The 16,521-nt window shown below is 38.3% G+C and overlaps 1 protein-coding gene and 1 long non-coding RNA gene across 11 annotated transcripts in view; one reads left to right on the top strand and one right to left on the bottom strand.

Annotated features, from left to right (window-relative positions):
* The window catches only part of CREB5 (cAMP responsive element binding protein 5), a 409,265-nt gene that overhangs the window by 315,573 nt on the left and 77,171 nt on the right, over positions 1 to 16,521 (bottom strand). For all 10 annotated transcript variants that reach the window (XM_082471925.1, XM_082471926.1, XM_082471931.1 and 7 more), the window contains 2 exons: positions 15,145 to 15,238; positions 2,919 to 3,040 (listed from right to left, as the gene is read on the bottom strand). In XM_082471925.1, the coding sequence (XP_082328051.1) occupies positions 2,919 to 3,040; positions 15,145 to 15,238 (216 nt within the window). The remainder of the gene's footprint in view (positions 1 to 2,918; positions 3,041 to 15,144; positions 15,239 to 16,521) is intronic.
* LOC309665637 overlaps positions 1 to 16,521 on the top strand; it is a 272,096-nt gene that overhangs the window by 242,819 nt on the left and 12,756 nt on the right. The gene's annotated exons all lie outside the window — the stretch shown is intronic.

Here is a 16,521-nt window from a genome sequence, read left to right as displayed (position 1 = left end):
ACAAGGGCTAAACAAGGATCAATTCTCTATTTGCTCTTTGATAGAATTTTCTAGACCAAACTTCAGCTAGAATTTTAAAGGTGGAGGGAAGGACCAGTCCAGTCTTTCTAACATTTCTGTATCAAGTACTTAGAAAGTTCAAGCAAAAACCTTTTTTAACCAAATTCTCCAGATAAACGAATCCATCTCTCACTTTACTAAAACTTGCTGAGGGAACTAATGCAAGTCTTCTGTTAAAAGTCTCAGAGAAAAATAAATTAGAAGAGAGTTGGAGCTTAGAATTAAAAAGGAGTAGTTATCTGAATGTGGAGCAAAAGGGAAGAAGAAGACAGAACTTAATGATGACAAGGTATGTATTGAAAAAAGAACTTGTATTCCTACATTTCAAGCAGGGAACAAACAAATGAAGTAGGAGGTGGGGGTAGCAGTGTGCCAGGGATGGTCGGAGCTGGAGTAATGTGGTCAAAGGGATGTGTAAAAGTATGTTGGCAGATTGGAGAGCATCTCCTACTCCTAATTTCCCCATCCTGTGGCTTCCAAGGAAATGCTAGGGCAGAAGCCACCAACACAGCCTATTTGGCCACTGGATGAGTCATCCTGAATTAGGCCTCAAGAAGGTGTCCTCTTGTGTAGTCATGGCCACCGAGGCTGGATATGGCCCTCTAGTTTGAACGAGGCAATGGAAGAGGATACCTCAACAGTCTGAACGCTGTCTAACTTCTAGTGCGTGCAAGTGAAGTTGGGGTGTGAGACACTGGTCTCCTGAGGGGCCCACCCCAAAACCATGGGGGGAAACTCACTGCAGGGTCCCCCACCCACATACCCATCTCAAAGTCATCACATGACTAGTGTTGCTAAGAGCAACATGTGAAAGAGAAAAAGACATATTTCTACAAAGACAATAGTCCTCCTCAACTTTGCTTGCCTAATTAGTTTAATTTTTAACATTTAATTATTTGTACTCAACCCACAAAGAATCAAAAGCAACTCACATACAAAAAAAATGTATAGCATGAAAATGTTTTTTTAAATTAAATATCGGGACCAGAGGAAATATAAACTGGAACTGAAAATCTAGTCTGTGGGGGAAGTAAAATGCTCATTACAGTGTTCTAAAAAGTTCTCAAAGTTAAGCAGTCAAATTGGCTTCACGTTAACAAGCAGTCAAAGCAAAAAGAGAAACAGAACTGGTTACAGGATTCTCATGTCCACGAGAAGAAAATATTTCAGTTCCTCAGGGGAAGCAAACTATTTCCTGGAATTCAGATCTGCAAGAATTTCCTCCCATGGGGCTTCATATAGGAGATCATGAGTACTATGCAAAGGAGAAGATCTAAATCCGCCCCCCTACCATGGGCTTCCTAAAGCTGTTAAATATTGGAAAATGTCTTCGGGAAAATTAAGGGTATACACTTCGATTAAAACCCTTCTATCAGAAATGAAGACGATACAGACCAAGTACACACCTTTCTTATAGTTTGGAAGAAGCCAACCTTGACAATCTCAAGGAATGAATGAACTTAATCCCTCAGTCATCTACAGATGCCACGTCCATCAGCAAAGCTAAATTTATTACTCAACCAGAGGAAATTTACTAGACTTTTTGGTTCCTCTGTTCCTTGCTATTTTTATGTTTTTTAAAAAATCTATTTCTATTGCAATGAAATATAGAATGCATGCCTTCTTTTTTATTTAGTTAAAAATTTCAAGTGCTCAGAACAGTGTCTGGCAAATAAGTGCTAAATAAGTGTTTGTTTTGAAAAAGAAAAAACGCCCTTCACTGGGCGGGTGTAGGGGCGTGTCAACTATGAATGACTAATTATAAATCAAATGAGTTGATTGAGATTTTAAACCCCTCTTGTAACCTATTTTCAGGATTTTTCCTAAAGCAGTACAGACTAAATACAAACCCGTGGCTATTTTGATGTGAGAATGTGACATGAAAAATCTGGTGGAGGGGGATTATTATAATTTCACATAGAGGAGGATTCAAAGGTTTTGAAACACTTAGAGAAATATCAGAACCTTTTAAAATTTCTTCTCCAGATGGAACAGCTGGAAGTTCAGAATCCATTACGATGTAGCTGGCGCTTCCTTTCAACCAACTTTCACAGTTTAAGTCTCTGTTCATGGGATGTATCTAATTTGTTGTTTAGTACATTGTGGGCATTCAACAATGGTCTATCAAAAAGGTTTAAAAACACCAAAAAGCTTCATTATCATATTTAGTTGTGACTCTATTTCTTTTCCTTAATCTGGTAAAGTGATTTTTAAATCACTTTACACAACATTACAATAAAAATTGACTATATTCTGGAGGGGTTCGTAAAGTGACTTTTCTACATTTGTAAGGACAAATAATCCACATGTATAGTGAACCTATTTGTTCCAACAACAACAGACGTTCAATAATATGACCAGGAAGGAGTTATGAACGTGGTGGAGAGATACCGGGAAGATTATGGAAATCAGACAGTTACAACCTGGGCCAAAATCAGATGAAATCCTCTCTCCTACTGCTACAATCCTTCGCTTGTCATCTTACCCCTTGACCCTTGTCTTTTGCACTCACCACCCATGTAAAGCTTGCTATTATTTAGCACAGTAAAACAACAACTTTTGAATAGAACAATTCTGTGAGTTTTTCTGACTCAGGTCAAGAATCAGGTAACTTTATTTTGGCTTCAATTTCATATTTCAGATAATCTGCTTTTCCCATGATTTTTCTAGCCTTGGATTCTACCACAACCAGGGATTCATCCATTTTTTTAAAAAAAACCATCAAACACTTGCAAATGGATAAATGCTGTTTTAGAGCGTCATCAGCACAATCTTCGGTGCCACCTAGTTCCCATGCAGATGTTTCTAGCAGGTGCTAGAGGAGACACCTATCCAGGTGTCCATCCAAGCAAACCTACCCGCTTGCTGCTCTCCTCCTCCTGAGCCTTCCTGAACTCATGCTCGAGGGAGCAGTCCAGCTCATTGAAGAGCCCCACCTCCTCGCAGTTCTTCAGGAATCTCGTTGGGGTTGGAGTCTGATCTGAAAACAGAGACCGAGTGATCATAAATGGGACCTTTTCCTCAAAAGTCAGTGGCAAGTATGAGCTAATAAATTCACTAATCCCCTCCCCTCGCCTTAATGACGATGCCGAGTGGCCACCCATAATCTTCCAGCCCTTTAAATAAAATGAGAATATGGAAGAAAATAAAACCATAAAGCCCAGAGGAGCAATACGATGTGTAGAAGGCTGTGGCATGGGAGGGCTTCCCAAGCCTCCCTCTGGACAACTTCAGGCGAGGAGATCCCACAGTTGACTTTCTGGAGTTCATATCGTTTGAATACATATTGCAAGGTGTGGAATAACTCTCTTTTAACTGGAAAAAATGATTTAGCTAAAATAAGGCCAAAAAAATCTACAGAGTCCATGTTAAGCCTGATTTTAGGGGGCTGGGAAGACAAAAAAAATTATAAATGTTTATATCAAACAAAAAGAGAGAAACAAGCATTCAATTCCTTTTTCTTAATGGAGAATAAAAATTCAGCAATTCTTTCTCTCACTTTCAGAGTCACAGAAGGATGATGAAAGGTTCCAAGTCAAACACATTCAGCTTCCATCCCTTAAAAATATAATTATTAATTTTATTTTCCTTTTGCTGTAGCCAAAAGAATGTTTTGAGAAGACTCTCTAAAAGGAATAGAATTTCTTTCATATTCTTGATGGTCTGGAGAGCTTACTACTTAAAAACTGGAGGATCTGAAACCACTATTTGTGGCTTAATATTTATGCAGCATTTGCAGTTTATAAAATATTTTCGCACACATTCTCTAGAATCTAGATCTCACAAGATCCTATAAGGTAAGCAGAGTAGAATCACACCTTTGTAATTATTAAGGACAGTCATCTTCCTTGTAAAGGTGCACTGGAGTGGACATGAATAAAACTGTGTAAACTGCCTTTTTCACAGAAACAGAAGACAAAAGAACCAGAGAGGACCAATTCCCAGTGGGGAAGTCTGGCCACACCAATTATTTTACAAGCGAAGAAAATGGAAGGCCTGAGTGATTAAGGGTCTTGTCCAAGGTCTCCCAGGTAGATGTGGCAACACTAGGATTACAACCAAGGGCTTGGTGCTATTTCTATTATATACATGCATTATTCCCACCTGAGCACGTGGCAGACACTGCTAGATTGATTATGGCCCTTGTCCAGCTTGACCTACACTCAGTCTCAAATCTCTTTCTGCACAGTCCTCTAAGCCATCACCACCAGTCAAATGAAGAATGCCCTCAAGTTGATATGAATTTGCAATTTCTGCACTCTCTTTATAAATTCCTATATGGCAAGAAACTAGAATCCTATTTACTTTTCTAAGTCATAAAGAGAGTAATTAATCCCAGTAAATTATCTACTGAGATTCAAAGAATATCTTAACACCCATGAAGCTGAAATGGCTCGATATCTCTATTTAATCAGCCCTTCCAAGGCAATGTCTCCCAATACCCTATGGGCACAGAGCTTTACTGCCTGAGAAGTACCCAAATGGTTGATTTGGATTCCAATCAACAAAATACCCATCTGCATTCTTTCCCATTCTTAGCCCGATCTCCAAGATTCTGAGCTCTCTTTGCAGTACATAGAGAGCCTACAACAGACGATCATAAATTGGACATTATAGATAAAAGATATGCAAAGGATTGGGTTTCACCGAAAATAGTTTTATTAGAAAATTAATTAATTTATTAAGATACACATATATGCCCACATATCCAATATATACCTATAGCAGTTATGTGTTGTGGCTTATAAAATATAAAATTAGTATTTATGCAGCATTTTGCAGTTTACACTTTCACCCACATCGTCTAGAATCTATTAATAGATCCCACAAGATCCTATGTGGTAAGCAGGGTGCATATTATTTTAGGACAGGAGAAATAAGTTAAGTACCTTGCACAGGGTCACACCATTTGTAACCATCTTATCACTATTAAGTCCTCTCCTACTTTCGGACATAATCCCTTCTCAACCTAAATCCCATGCTTTGCCTAGACTCTCCTCCCAGGTCCAAAGTTATTTGGTGCACGTGTAAAAGACAACACTGACAACCCAGAAATCCAGATTAGAAAAGCATGTGGTTTCGGGGAAATTACCTACATTCTCTGGACTTCAAGTTCATCATCTTTCAAATAAAGTTCTAAAGTTACATGATTCTGTGAATCCTAAAATCACCACCACAACTAGGTTCGCTTCAAAAGTCACTGCTGGTAGATCAAAGAAAATATGACCACATAAAGGATAGTTGAACAGGAACATCTGTAACAACTGGTTAGACACTGGAAATTAGGCCAGAGGTAAGGGCTAGATATATAGATAAAGGAGATTTATGAACAGAAGGTGTAAATAGACAAAACGTGAGAGTGGAAATATAAGGCTGTGGTGTGTGTGTGTGTGTTAAGGTTGTGTGTGTATGTGTGCGTGTGTATACGTTTATTGGATGCTTAGTCCATGCCAGGCATAGTGCTAAGCGCTTTGTATGCATCATCGCATTAATTTTCACACCAACCACATTAGGTAAAAATTATTTCCTCCATTTTACTTATGAGTAAACTGAAACTCGCTTTTGGCCCCATTTAGAAATGGAGTTGCTTAATTGTATAAGTAATTGACATTCCTAACAATCCTCGGTTCTTCTGAAATATCTTGGAATCATTTATATCCTTCACACAATAGAACTGCATTACAAGCCTACAGACTCTTCACTATCTGAGAGGAACATTTTTGTGACTAAAAAACCTGAGAAAGTATCACATAACAGAACTGAAATATTAGACCACTTGTCATCAATGGGAATTTAGTTTGCCAGGTTTTAATTTTCCTTTTATTCCTCTATGCTTCTTTGTTGGAGATTTACAAGTTGAGGACCATGATTCCAGGTAGAGAGAATAGCAATCCTAGAGGCTCCATAAGACTCCTGAACTCTGAGACATGTTCATGAGATGGTCCATGAAATTGAATTCAGGTTGGCATTTGGGGGCCCAAGCCCCAAGCAAAGTTGAGAGATGTTTTCTGTCTCCTCTAACGCAAAATTATGCCCAGATACCAGCATGCACCTACATACATCAGCAAAGGGAGGCTGAAGGAGCATGGCACAGGACAGTAACGGCACCATCCATCATGCTGAGCCTCTCTGCAGCAATAGGGAAACAAAGCTATGGAACAAGGGGAGCTATGGGCAGTAAAGACAGCTGGTTCCCTCCTATCCCCTAAGACAAAGACTCAGAGGAAGGCCCCAGGGTTGTTACCAAATGTGACTTTCTTTGCTGTATGATAAGAGTGAGTGAAAAGCAAAACTGTAATCTGTATCCACATTTGGAATAGATAAGGCACACTGTTCCTAATATTTAATTCATTTTCTTCTTGTGAATGAGCTATTCTTTCCAGTTACAACAGGAACCAGAAAATGGAGCTTAACTTTTGTTTTAACATTTATTAGAATTAATACAGGGTCTCTAGTCATCTTTCATCCCACATGGTACCAGTTCCAAGTAAGCCAGGAAATGTGCAAATCTTCAAAAGGGGGACAGCTAAATCTATCAGCTGCTTAAATAAAAGAGGCAGAGTTTCTCAGCCACATGAATGCCTTGTCAAATAACTATTCCAGCTGAAATTAGACCAGAAGTAAGCGGGTAATATCCATGGCCATAAGTTAAAATTCTTGTAATCTACACCTTATTTAGAACCAAGAGCATGCACCAGTTAGCTATAGCAGCAGCAATTTCTATGTCCTGAATAACAGTGACTGATGCTCTACTAGGGGATAATATCTAAGGTGTGTTCCGTAGTGACAGGCCACACTCCAAGGTCTTACAGGAACTGGTTCCAGTGGGAACTCAGAGCTGAGATGACTATTTAAGGACTTCTGCTCCCATTTCTTTCAGTGCTTCCACTCCAGTGAGGTCCATCTGAATGAGAGACGATAACCCCAAATCTCAAACTAAACAAAAAGTTAATAGCTTTTGAGTTTGAACTTTACCCGAGCTGAAAGTATTTTGTTGTTACCTTTGTAAATCTGCACTGGTGCTGCAGAAATGCCTGCATGCTACCTTCTCACAGTCTGCAAAGAGCACACCAGGTTCTCAGGAGACCTAGACACCCAGGGCCAGTGCAAGTGAGAAATCTTACCCTCCTGTACTCCTCTCAAGCGTTGTTGGGGATTTCTTTACCAATCAGACATGAAAGATTTGCACCAAAAGGGATAAAATACCTTTTGAAAAGTTGGTCATATTTCAACATCTGGTTCCCTTCCTGGAATGATGAGTTTGTTTCTTGAAAACAGGAGCATCTTTTCATAAAATCACTGCCTCTGTAAATAGCTAGGTAGAGGACATTTGCCATGCAGAGGTTCTACCTGCATATCTGCCCGGAAGCGTGCCACAAACTTGGCATTATGAGTTAGGAATTCACCCATCATTTCTATGATAGTAAATCCTGTATCACATTACATCTGGGAAGGACCACAAGTATATGGTTAGGACTACTAGGAAAAAAAGCATCTCACTAAGTTTTCCAGTCAGTCCATAGTCTGTCTACCATCAAGTGCTTCAGTCCCAGCAAGTATGATTATTCCAAAGCCTAAATGACAAGCACAAAGCTAAAGCATGAAACCTGATTCTTCTTTTAAAAAGTGTTTAGTCTGTTCTACATTTAATAATAGGTTGCTACCTTATTCGGTTTCAGAGCTGTGTTTGAGTTATATGTTTGTCTACATTTCATTTTCCTCAATGGAAAAAAAAAAAAAGGCAAGGTGACAAGCCATCAATTAAAAAAAAAAAGGAAAAGCAGACTTCCCATCATATACCAGAGGAGAAAAATATGAGTCCCCTATGCAAAATTTTTTTCCTATTGGTCTGATAGTCTCAGCTACGGTATTACTAAAGGACTCTATAATTTTACATCATTTTGTATTAAATTGATACGATAAAAGCCTCACTAATTCAGACCAGTTATAAGAAAGATCAGTTTGAATTAGTGACCATTCTTAACTATAGGGTATTTTTTAAAAGGCAATGCATTTTTATTATTTACATGACTCAATTTCAGCCAACAAAATGTAGCTTAATGGAATTCCTCAAGAATGCTGTTCAAATCAATAGAGAAAAGTATTGGAATTAGCCTATCTATTTTAGTAAGAGTTGGGGTTCTCAAAAAAGGCATTTCTCTTCGAGACTTTTAATATTCTTTTTATAGTCATATTTATCCCATGAATTTTTCAGCAAATGCTTTCTTTAAAATATTCTTATACCTTATCTGAATTTTAATAAAGTCCTAATTCAGTTTACATTAAATGAATTTTAAAATGCATAATCCTTTATAAGAGTAATAATCAGTAACAACTGACAGAATTCCGTGGAATTCTAGACAGGCTTCTTTGCGATAAATGTGCCTTTTATTGAGTGTGAATATACAATAGGAGCACTAGGGTCCTTTCAGTAACACTGACATAACTATTTCCCTACATCTGTCCCAAAAGGCAGTGCTACCATGGGACAAACCAAGGTAACTCTGGTTTTTAAACAATAGCTGTGGGATGCTTAAAAATTGACCCGGACTGGGGTGATCCAGGTCAGTGAGACACACTCTCACACTCTTGAATCACATGCTGGAATCCATTTCTGTCAAGGTGGAGAGCTGGTAGACTAGATACCCTTAGAGAGGCTGTGAGTCAACTAGAAAATGCTCTGATAAAGGCATCTCTTACAACACATGGCTCCAGAAGACATAGATATAGATTTAAATAATTCAAGTATACTTTCCACACCTACATACTCACTATCAGCCATGGCTTACCCCTAAGTGTTACAACAGCAATTAAGCCACAATTTTATTTCACTTTAGAGGAGCTGAGCTGGTAAAAAGGGTTATTAACGCTGTGAAACCATGTCTCTGCTGGCCACGTGAACAAAGGGATCAAAATCTGCCCTGAATAGTGGAAGCTAAAGCTTAATGTTTCCACTTAGTCACTCATTGCCTGAGTTCTACTATACTCTTTGTCAAAAGGGATTGGTTTCCAGATTAAACAGACTGGAAGCCAGTTTTTCATATATAAAGGAAGACTGTAGATCAAGGCCTTTGACGTATCAGGTGAATTTTCAAAATTCTATTTTGCTTGACCAACTAAAAACATGAATGAGAAGCTGACATGTCCAAATGCCAATGCAGTAAGTCCCTACATACAAAAGAGTTCTGTGCCGAAAGCGCATTCGTATAAGTCCAACAGAATTAGCCTAGGTACCCAACTAACACAGTCGGATATATAGTACTGTACCGTAATAGGTTTATAATACTTTTCATACAAATAATACATAAAAAACAAATAAACACAGTACAGTAAACTACACAAAAGCACAACCACATGCACTCACATGACAACGTGAACTAACTTATGTGACTGGACACGCTAACGAACGTTTGCATCTTTGAAAGTTCGCAACTTGAAGGTTCGTATGTAGGGGACTTACTGTAGCCACCTATTAGAGTGGGTGAGAAAATCTGATTTAAAAACACAACTCTTTGTTCCTCTAAATGCTAATGTGTTGTTACAATCTCCTAAAAACGTTTGATTAGTCTCTCCATTTGATGACTATTGAAGGGATAAGTCAATAATATAAGAAAAAGCAGTTCATAGATTTATATCCAAACATAAATCTAAGGTCAAAACATACTAAAAATATGTGTACCTCACCAAATCTATATGTACAGTGAGAAAATTATAGACAGATAGGGACTTTGGACAAATTGCTTATCCTCTTGATCTCGTTTACTCATGTGAAAAAAAAGTGGTCAGGATTAAATGACAATGTATATAAAGCAGGGCGCATATTACAGGCATAACATAAGGCAATAAATGGTAGCTATTGCTATTATCATGCTGCCCTCTGGTGCAAGCCATCTCCACCACCCTCTGTTCCATAAAGATCTGATTAATTTCCACAGTGGGAAGTCACTATGTAACTTTACCATCAATGGAAGAGAAAGAAGCTAAGTATGGGACATGTATGTGTGTGTGTGTGTGTGTGTGTGTGTGTGTGTGTGTGTGTGAGAGAGAGAGAGACAGACAGAGAGACAGAGACAGAGACAGAGACAGAGATTTATTTACTTTTTATATCCCAGTTCATTCCAAAAAGAATCTGGAGTGAGATATGTCACCTTTCCTCTGGCTCCTCCCTTAAAATGCTCTTGGATTATTAAGCAGGGTTTATAGCAAAGAGCCATGAGCAATGGATTCGGGTTCTGAGATTGTCTGGTTGATCACAATCTCTTGGAGACAAAAGTTCTACTTCATTGAAAACATTTTGCTTTCTCCACAGTAAGTATTAGGTTTAGAGTCTGGAACTAGAGATAGGCCCTACTTCTAGACCTAATCCAGGACTCAGTTGGGTTCTGAAGGACTATATTGTCATTTATATTAGATGCTCTGCATCAGACGGTGATAAGGAAGATGGGATGAGGAAGCCAGTCTCTCTTGCCTCTCTTCCATGTGTCAGCGCAAGATACAGTCAGCTGCACCGCATCTGGTCTTGGGGTTTTACCACTTCCAGCCCCACCATATTCAGAGGTCAGGGAGAAAGAACCCCTGGGCCTGGAGTGCTGAACATCAGGTCTTGGCTGAAATGCCACTCATCTAGAAGAGGCCTTTCCTGACCTCCCTTGGGCAGCCTGCTGGCCACTGATGTCACATTATCATGTTTTATCTTCATCAGAACACTTCTCCCTAACTGAAATTTTCTTGTTTATTTATCTGGGGATTTTTGGTTTTGTTTTGTTTTTGGTTTTTTGTCTATTATCTCTCTTCCTCCCTACCCCCAACAGCATATAATCAGTTCCATAGAAGAGGGACCTCATCTCTCTGGTTCAATGCCACATCCCCAGCACCCAGCACAATAGGGTCCTTGCAGGCACTCATTAAATGTTTGTTGACTAAATGAATGGTGATGAAGGGGCAACTTCAGACCCTCTTCCCACACCTCAGCTGGTGCCTGTCCTAACTTCTCTCTAAACACAGCCCAGTTGCCTGCAGCATTAATCAGGCTGTGATGTCTGGTGAGGGAACTGACTAGGCATTTAAAGGCACGGTCCCCTGTCTCTTTCTCAGGTTTCCCACCTGAGTGTTGATCAGGTTTTATCTTTTGGGAAAGGTTTGCAGTACTCTTGAACTTCATCTTTCCTTTCATGAAGCAAAATCAGTCATCTTCTAGGTCAATATTTCTACCATATTCCCCCAACACACAACATACACACACAGAGTTCTCATTTAGCATATTATTTGCTTATTATTTGTTCAACTACAAAGCTGTACTTTGATTCCTATTCTGTTTTTTTTTTTTTTTTTCCTGTACAGACCCTGGGAACCCTGTAAAGAAGTGGGGGTGGGGATGTTTGATAGGGCAAGATTTGGGAATTTCTGGATACCTAGACATAATACCATTAAAATAGACCCAAACACCATCCTCTTTGTCTCTAATACTGAAATTTGATCATAATTTGCAAGCCAAACAGATCTGGTGTCATGTGGTAGCTGGTAATTTTGCAACCTGTATGTGGAAGTATACTGTCCTCAATGGATTCTCATTTCAAACCTGGCACCTAAAAACCTTTGCTATCACAATGTCCCTCACCATGAAATTATCTTCTATCAGATGGAGAATAGTTGAAGGGAAAGGTTCATGCCCCTCATCACATCAGGACACTGGAAATGTACCACATGGCCCAAATAAGGATGGAAGGACCAAGGTGGGAGGGAATGGAAGTCTTTGCCCTCAGAATCCAACACCACCACCCCTACTCGTGTCCTTACTAGTACTGTCACTTTAGAAGGAGAGGTTTTATGTTTACTGTCTATCAGTAAGAGCAGACTCATGTTAATAAAACACCATGACCGTCACTTTTATTATCCTGCTTTGTGGCATGTCAAAGATTATTTACAGTCATTTTGAGTAATAAATTCCACCTGGCTTAAATAAAATGGACTTTATGGCAAAGCTATAAAATTATTTCAGATCTTACAACTCTTTGGACATTTACCCTTCAAATGAATATGTGTGATATCTTAATAACTTCCCTAACTATAATATTTGCAGTTAATGAAGGATGAAGTGATTTTCCAAAATTTAGGTTAGCTAGATACCCTGAAATTAGTAATAAACACACCTACCATACTTTATCTCCTTAATATATGTTAAACTCCAATTCATCTGAAATGAAATTTTGGGTAATTGAACATTGCTTTAAAAAAAAATAGCCCAAATATTGTTTGAAAAAAAAAATAGCCTTGAACATTTTTGCCCTGATGAGGATTGCTGATTTAAGATTTGATTTATACTATTTTTATTTTTATTGTTACTATATTTCGAGCTGTATAAAATTATTCATCTTCATGAGAGGCCACAAAATAGGTTTAAGGTACATTAAGAAATAAAATTCTAATGAACATATTTTCAATAAAAGCAGATTCTGAAGGTTTTGATAAATTCAAATCTGAGTAAATTAAGATACAGACAAATAAAACTTCAGTCATATTGACAATCACAATCTAATATGCTAAAACTGAAATGATGTTTGAGATAAATATATTTTAAAGACTTTCCTGGAAAAAAATGCAAAGCACAAATACTCAGTAAATAGCATATTACAATTCAGTGTGGACAACATTGGCATATGACATGTAGTTGACACCTCAGCCCTTGGAGCTGTACTGGATAGCTCTGTATTCTGTTCCAGCAAGAAATTTCTACGAGACTACGAACATGCAGAGTGGGTAGCAAGTTTAAAAATTTAGCACAGGGAACTATATCCAGTCTCCTGGGATAAACCATAATGGAGAAGAATATTTTTTAAAAAAGAATGTATATCTGTGTATAACTGGGTCCCTCTGCTGCACAGCAGAAATTAGCACAACACTGTAAATCAACTATCCTTCAATTAAAAAATGGTTTAAAAAAATTTAGCACTTAATTTCATTGGGAGTATGAAATGGCCTCATACCAGCTTCAATATAAAACCTGAGAAAGCAAAAGAAAATATGCCCTTATATTATTCATGCTGTTTCTCCTCATTTATTTCTCCCTTCATTTTCTTATTCTGAGTTTGACATAACAAATTAATAAGAATCTGGTAAGAACTACTGAAAAGCTTCAAGAGTTTCATCAAAAACCTATAGGAAATCTATAGAAACGTTCCCACATCTTTAGCTACTTTTTTTCAGACCTTTGGATGGGGCTCCCTGTAGGGCCATGCCAGCAGTCTACCTGAGAGATACTACGCTGGTACTTACCTCTGTAGTGATAATATCACCACATAATCACCACTCCTTCACATTCACCTCCCACTCCCCTACCCCCAGGCAGCCTATTTTAGGGATCCTGTTTGGGAGAAATAAAGGGTGAACTTATTACTTGAAATATTGGGAATTCCAAAGTCTAGAGCCTTGCTACTTTCCTATACATGCTCATTGTCAAACTATAAGGTTACACCACATGTGACTCTATAGAACGTAATAAATGATAAAAACAAAAGAACAGAACACCCTTCCTAACCCTTCTAGGCTTTCATAATTCTTAGAAATTTGAGTTTCTGCATCTGTTTCTAGACTTAAGGAAAGACAAAGTTATTTCTGAAGAGCCAACTAGTTCAATAAAAACAAACAGGCTGAGAGAGAGGTGGTAGAGGAGGGAAGGGAAGAAGCTGCCTTTGAACACGAGCGTCTTGCAAATCACAGCCCATCTGCACCATTTACAAGTCACGGGCCAGACAGTGAAGACGTGTGGACAGTCCCGTCACCGGGAGTATTTGATCATATATATAAACTGATGAGGCCTGACAAAGCAGTAGCTGGTGCAAGTCAGAGGGTTAGGACTGCAGGATCAAGGGCCCTATTTTTTTGCCCTGTTGGTGCGTTTGGGAAAGCTGCTCCCTCTCCCACGCCCCTCCATCTCTACCCATAAAATGTGGGTTGTAATAATAACCTGTCTGAAAAAACTCTTAGGGTATTTACTAATAAGAGTGATAATAAAATACTTGTAAAATTTAAGTGCCATAGAAATGCTCAATTATACGAGCCAGTTTTGCCTGTGCAGTCAGTTTCTCTTCTGATATCATTTAAAACATGTTCATGGACGTATTATTTCTTTCACGATGCCAGGGAGACAGTGGCTTGAGTGAAATATTTCTAGCCTGAGAAGGGCAACAGGAAATGCTTCAATTGCCCTGCTAGGGTTTATGAAACTCTTGCACTTACACGCTTTCATTGGATCACAATAAGCCTGTGAAATAGACTGGGCAGATAAAATCATTCCCATTTAATGGAAAAAGAAACTGAAGCCCAGAAGTGTTTACCAACTTGCTCAAGGTCATCTGGCCAGGCTAGAGTTCAAGTTTCCTCACTCCCTGCACTCTTTCTAATTTACCCCACTACCTCTCAAGATCGGACAGAATGGAAATTAATTGATGGATTATCATTATTATTTATTTCTGATCACATTTGCTGAGCACTTGTTGTATTTCCACACATTATCTTATTTAATTTCCCAATTATGAAGCAGGTACTGTTTCTTAAGGAAACCTTCACTGACCAGCTCAGTCCAGAAAGACAGCTCCTTCTGCTAAAGCCACACAGCATTTTTCCTTACAAGGCTCATTTGATATATATCATGGACAGTCCTCTATTTTAGCTAAGTTTTCACACACACATTGTGATGTCCTCGAAAACAGTAATCATATCAATCTTCGCGCCTCCATGGCACTCAGAACAGTGCAATGTGCATTACAGATGCTCAATTAATATCTGTTGCTTGAGTAATTACAGGTATGTGATGTTAAAAAATCCTTATATGGAGCCAAGTTTCATAGTAATAAATATTTCACGTTCCAGAAAACAAGAAGTCATAGCTCTCCAATTATTTGAGTGAACACTATATTAGCGGATTACATTCCTGCTTACCATTATTTTAAGCCTCAGCTATACTTTAGAAATATAAATTTTCAAGGTGTAGAATTTGCCAGCGGAAATCATCCTATTCTGTAGAACAAGTATCTCACAGGAAGCTGATCTGATCACCCAAAGCGTCTTTGCCTGATAGCTCCTTACCTGATAACATATTGTCTGTTTTTATTGAGGGAAACTTCAAAGTCATTTCATGCTTGTGCCTATGAATCATCAGATGGTCCTCTGTTGGGAAGCGCTGTCAGAAAAATAGAAAAAAAGGGAGAGGGGAGAGGAGCCATTCAGTTTTGTAATATATATTTTGTCATCATAGAGAAAAAGATTCATTCAGCACTGCAAACGTGACAAGGAAAAAAATATTCGTTCTGAAAAAGTTTGAAAGCATGGTAAGTAAAATGACAAATTATTTTACGCAAGCACATATGCATTCATGTCAGACTTTGGAAAAGAACTACACGTCACGCTTAATTATTTGCCATATATATCTACAGATGTACCCCATGACATTTGCATAGTATGTTTCTGTTTATGAAGACCTTGCACACTGATCATCTCATTGATTATAATTATACATATGATTTATAGTAACACAGCAAATTACTTTTAGTGTTCTATACTCCGTGCAATGTAGTAAACCAACACTTTATTTTTAATTTTCAGGGAATGATATTACAGTTGTCAAAAATGCTGCGCCCAAATATTTTCAGCTGTCTGGCTTCTGGTCATATGGTGGAATTGGATTTCCTGGCCCTCTTGTGGTTGGGTGGGGCCATGTGAGTAGTTCTACCCATTGAGTCATGAATGGAAGTGACATGTCACCCAGATGTGAGCATCTATTTCTTGGGGCAAGACCCTCTCCCTTTTAGCACAGAGATTCACAATACGAGAAATAGTGGCCCCTCAATCATCCTAAATCTCTGAAGAATTATGAAGAGTATCTCTGAATTCTGAAGGATTATAAAAAATATCCTGCCAATCTATAACTGAAATGTATGCTTGGGCAACTGAAATAAGCCTTTGTTGTGTCAAGTCATTGAAGCTTTGGACTAATTTATTATTGTAGCAGATCCTAGCCTATCCTGACTCAGACTGGTACGTTTTAATACCTGAACTTAACAGGGTATCTGCTTTATCAAAGTCAAATGAAAATTCAACAAAAGACAATAAAGTCTGCTGAATATTTCCAAATCTTTGACAATCTAGAAAATCTCTCAGAGCATCCCAGATCCTCAGGATAGCCACTATAAATTTCAATTACCATTGTATATTAAGGTAGAAATCTTTTCTGCAAACAGTATAATTTGTATTCACGGGAATGAGGGGATTCACTGGGCTAAATCCTTTGGAATATTCTAAAAGTAGTTCTTCAAATAAATATCACTTATTTCTTTGTCATTTGCATAACATAAATTGGAGAGTACAGAAGTTGCAACACATGGTGATAATGCCAGATTTCTGAATACAAAGAAGTCTTCATGACATGTGGGTTTTTCCTGCAGGATCATCTGGTCCTCTGTAACA

Source organism: Balaenoptera physalus, assembly GCF_965194825.1.
Source record: "Balaenoptera physalus genome assembly, chromosome: 8".
Taxonomy (NCBI): Eukaryota; Metazoa; Chordata; class Mammalia; order Artiodactyla; family Balaenopteridae; genus Balaenoptera; species Balaenoptera physalus.
This window is presented reverse-complemented; position numbering and strand designations above follow the sequence as displayed.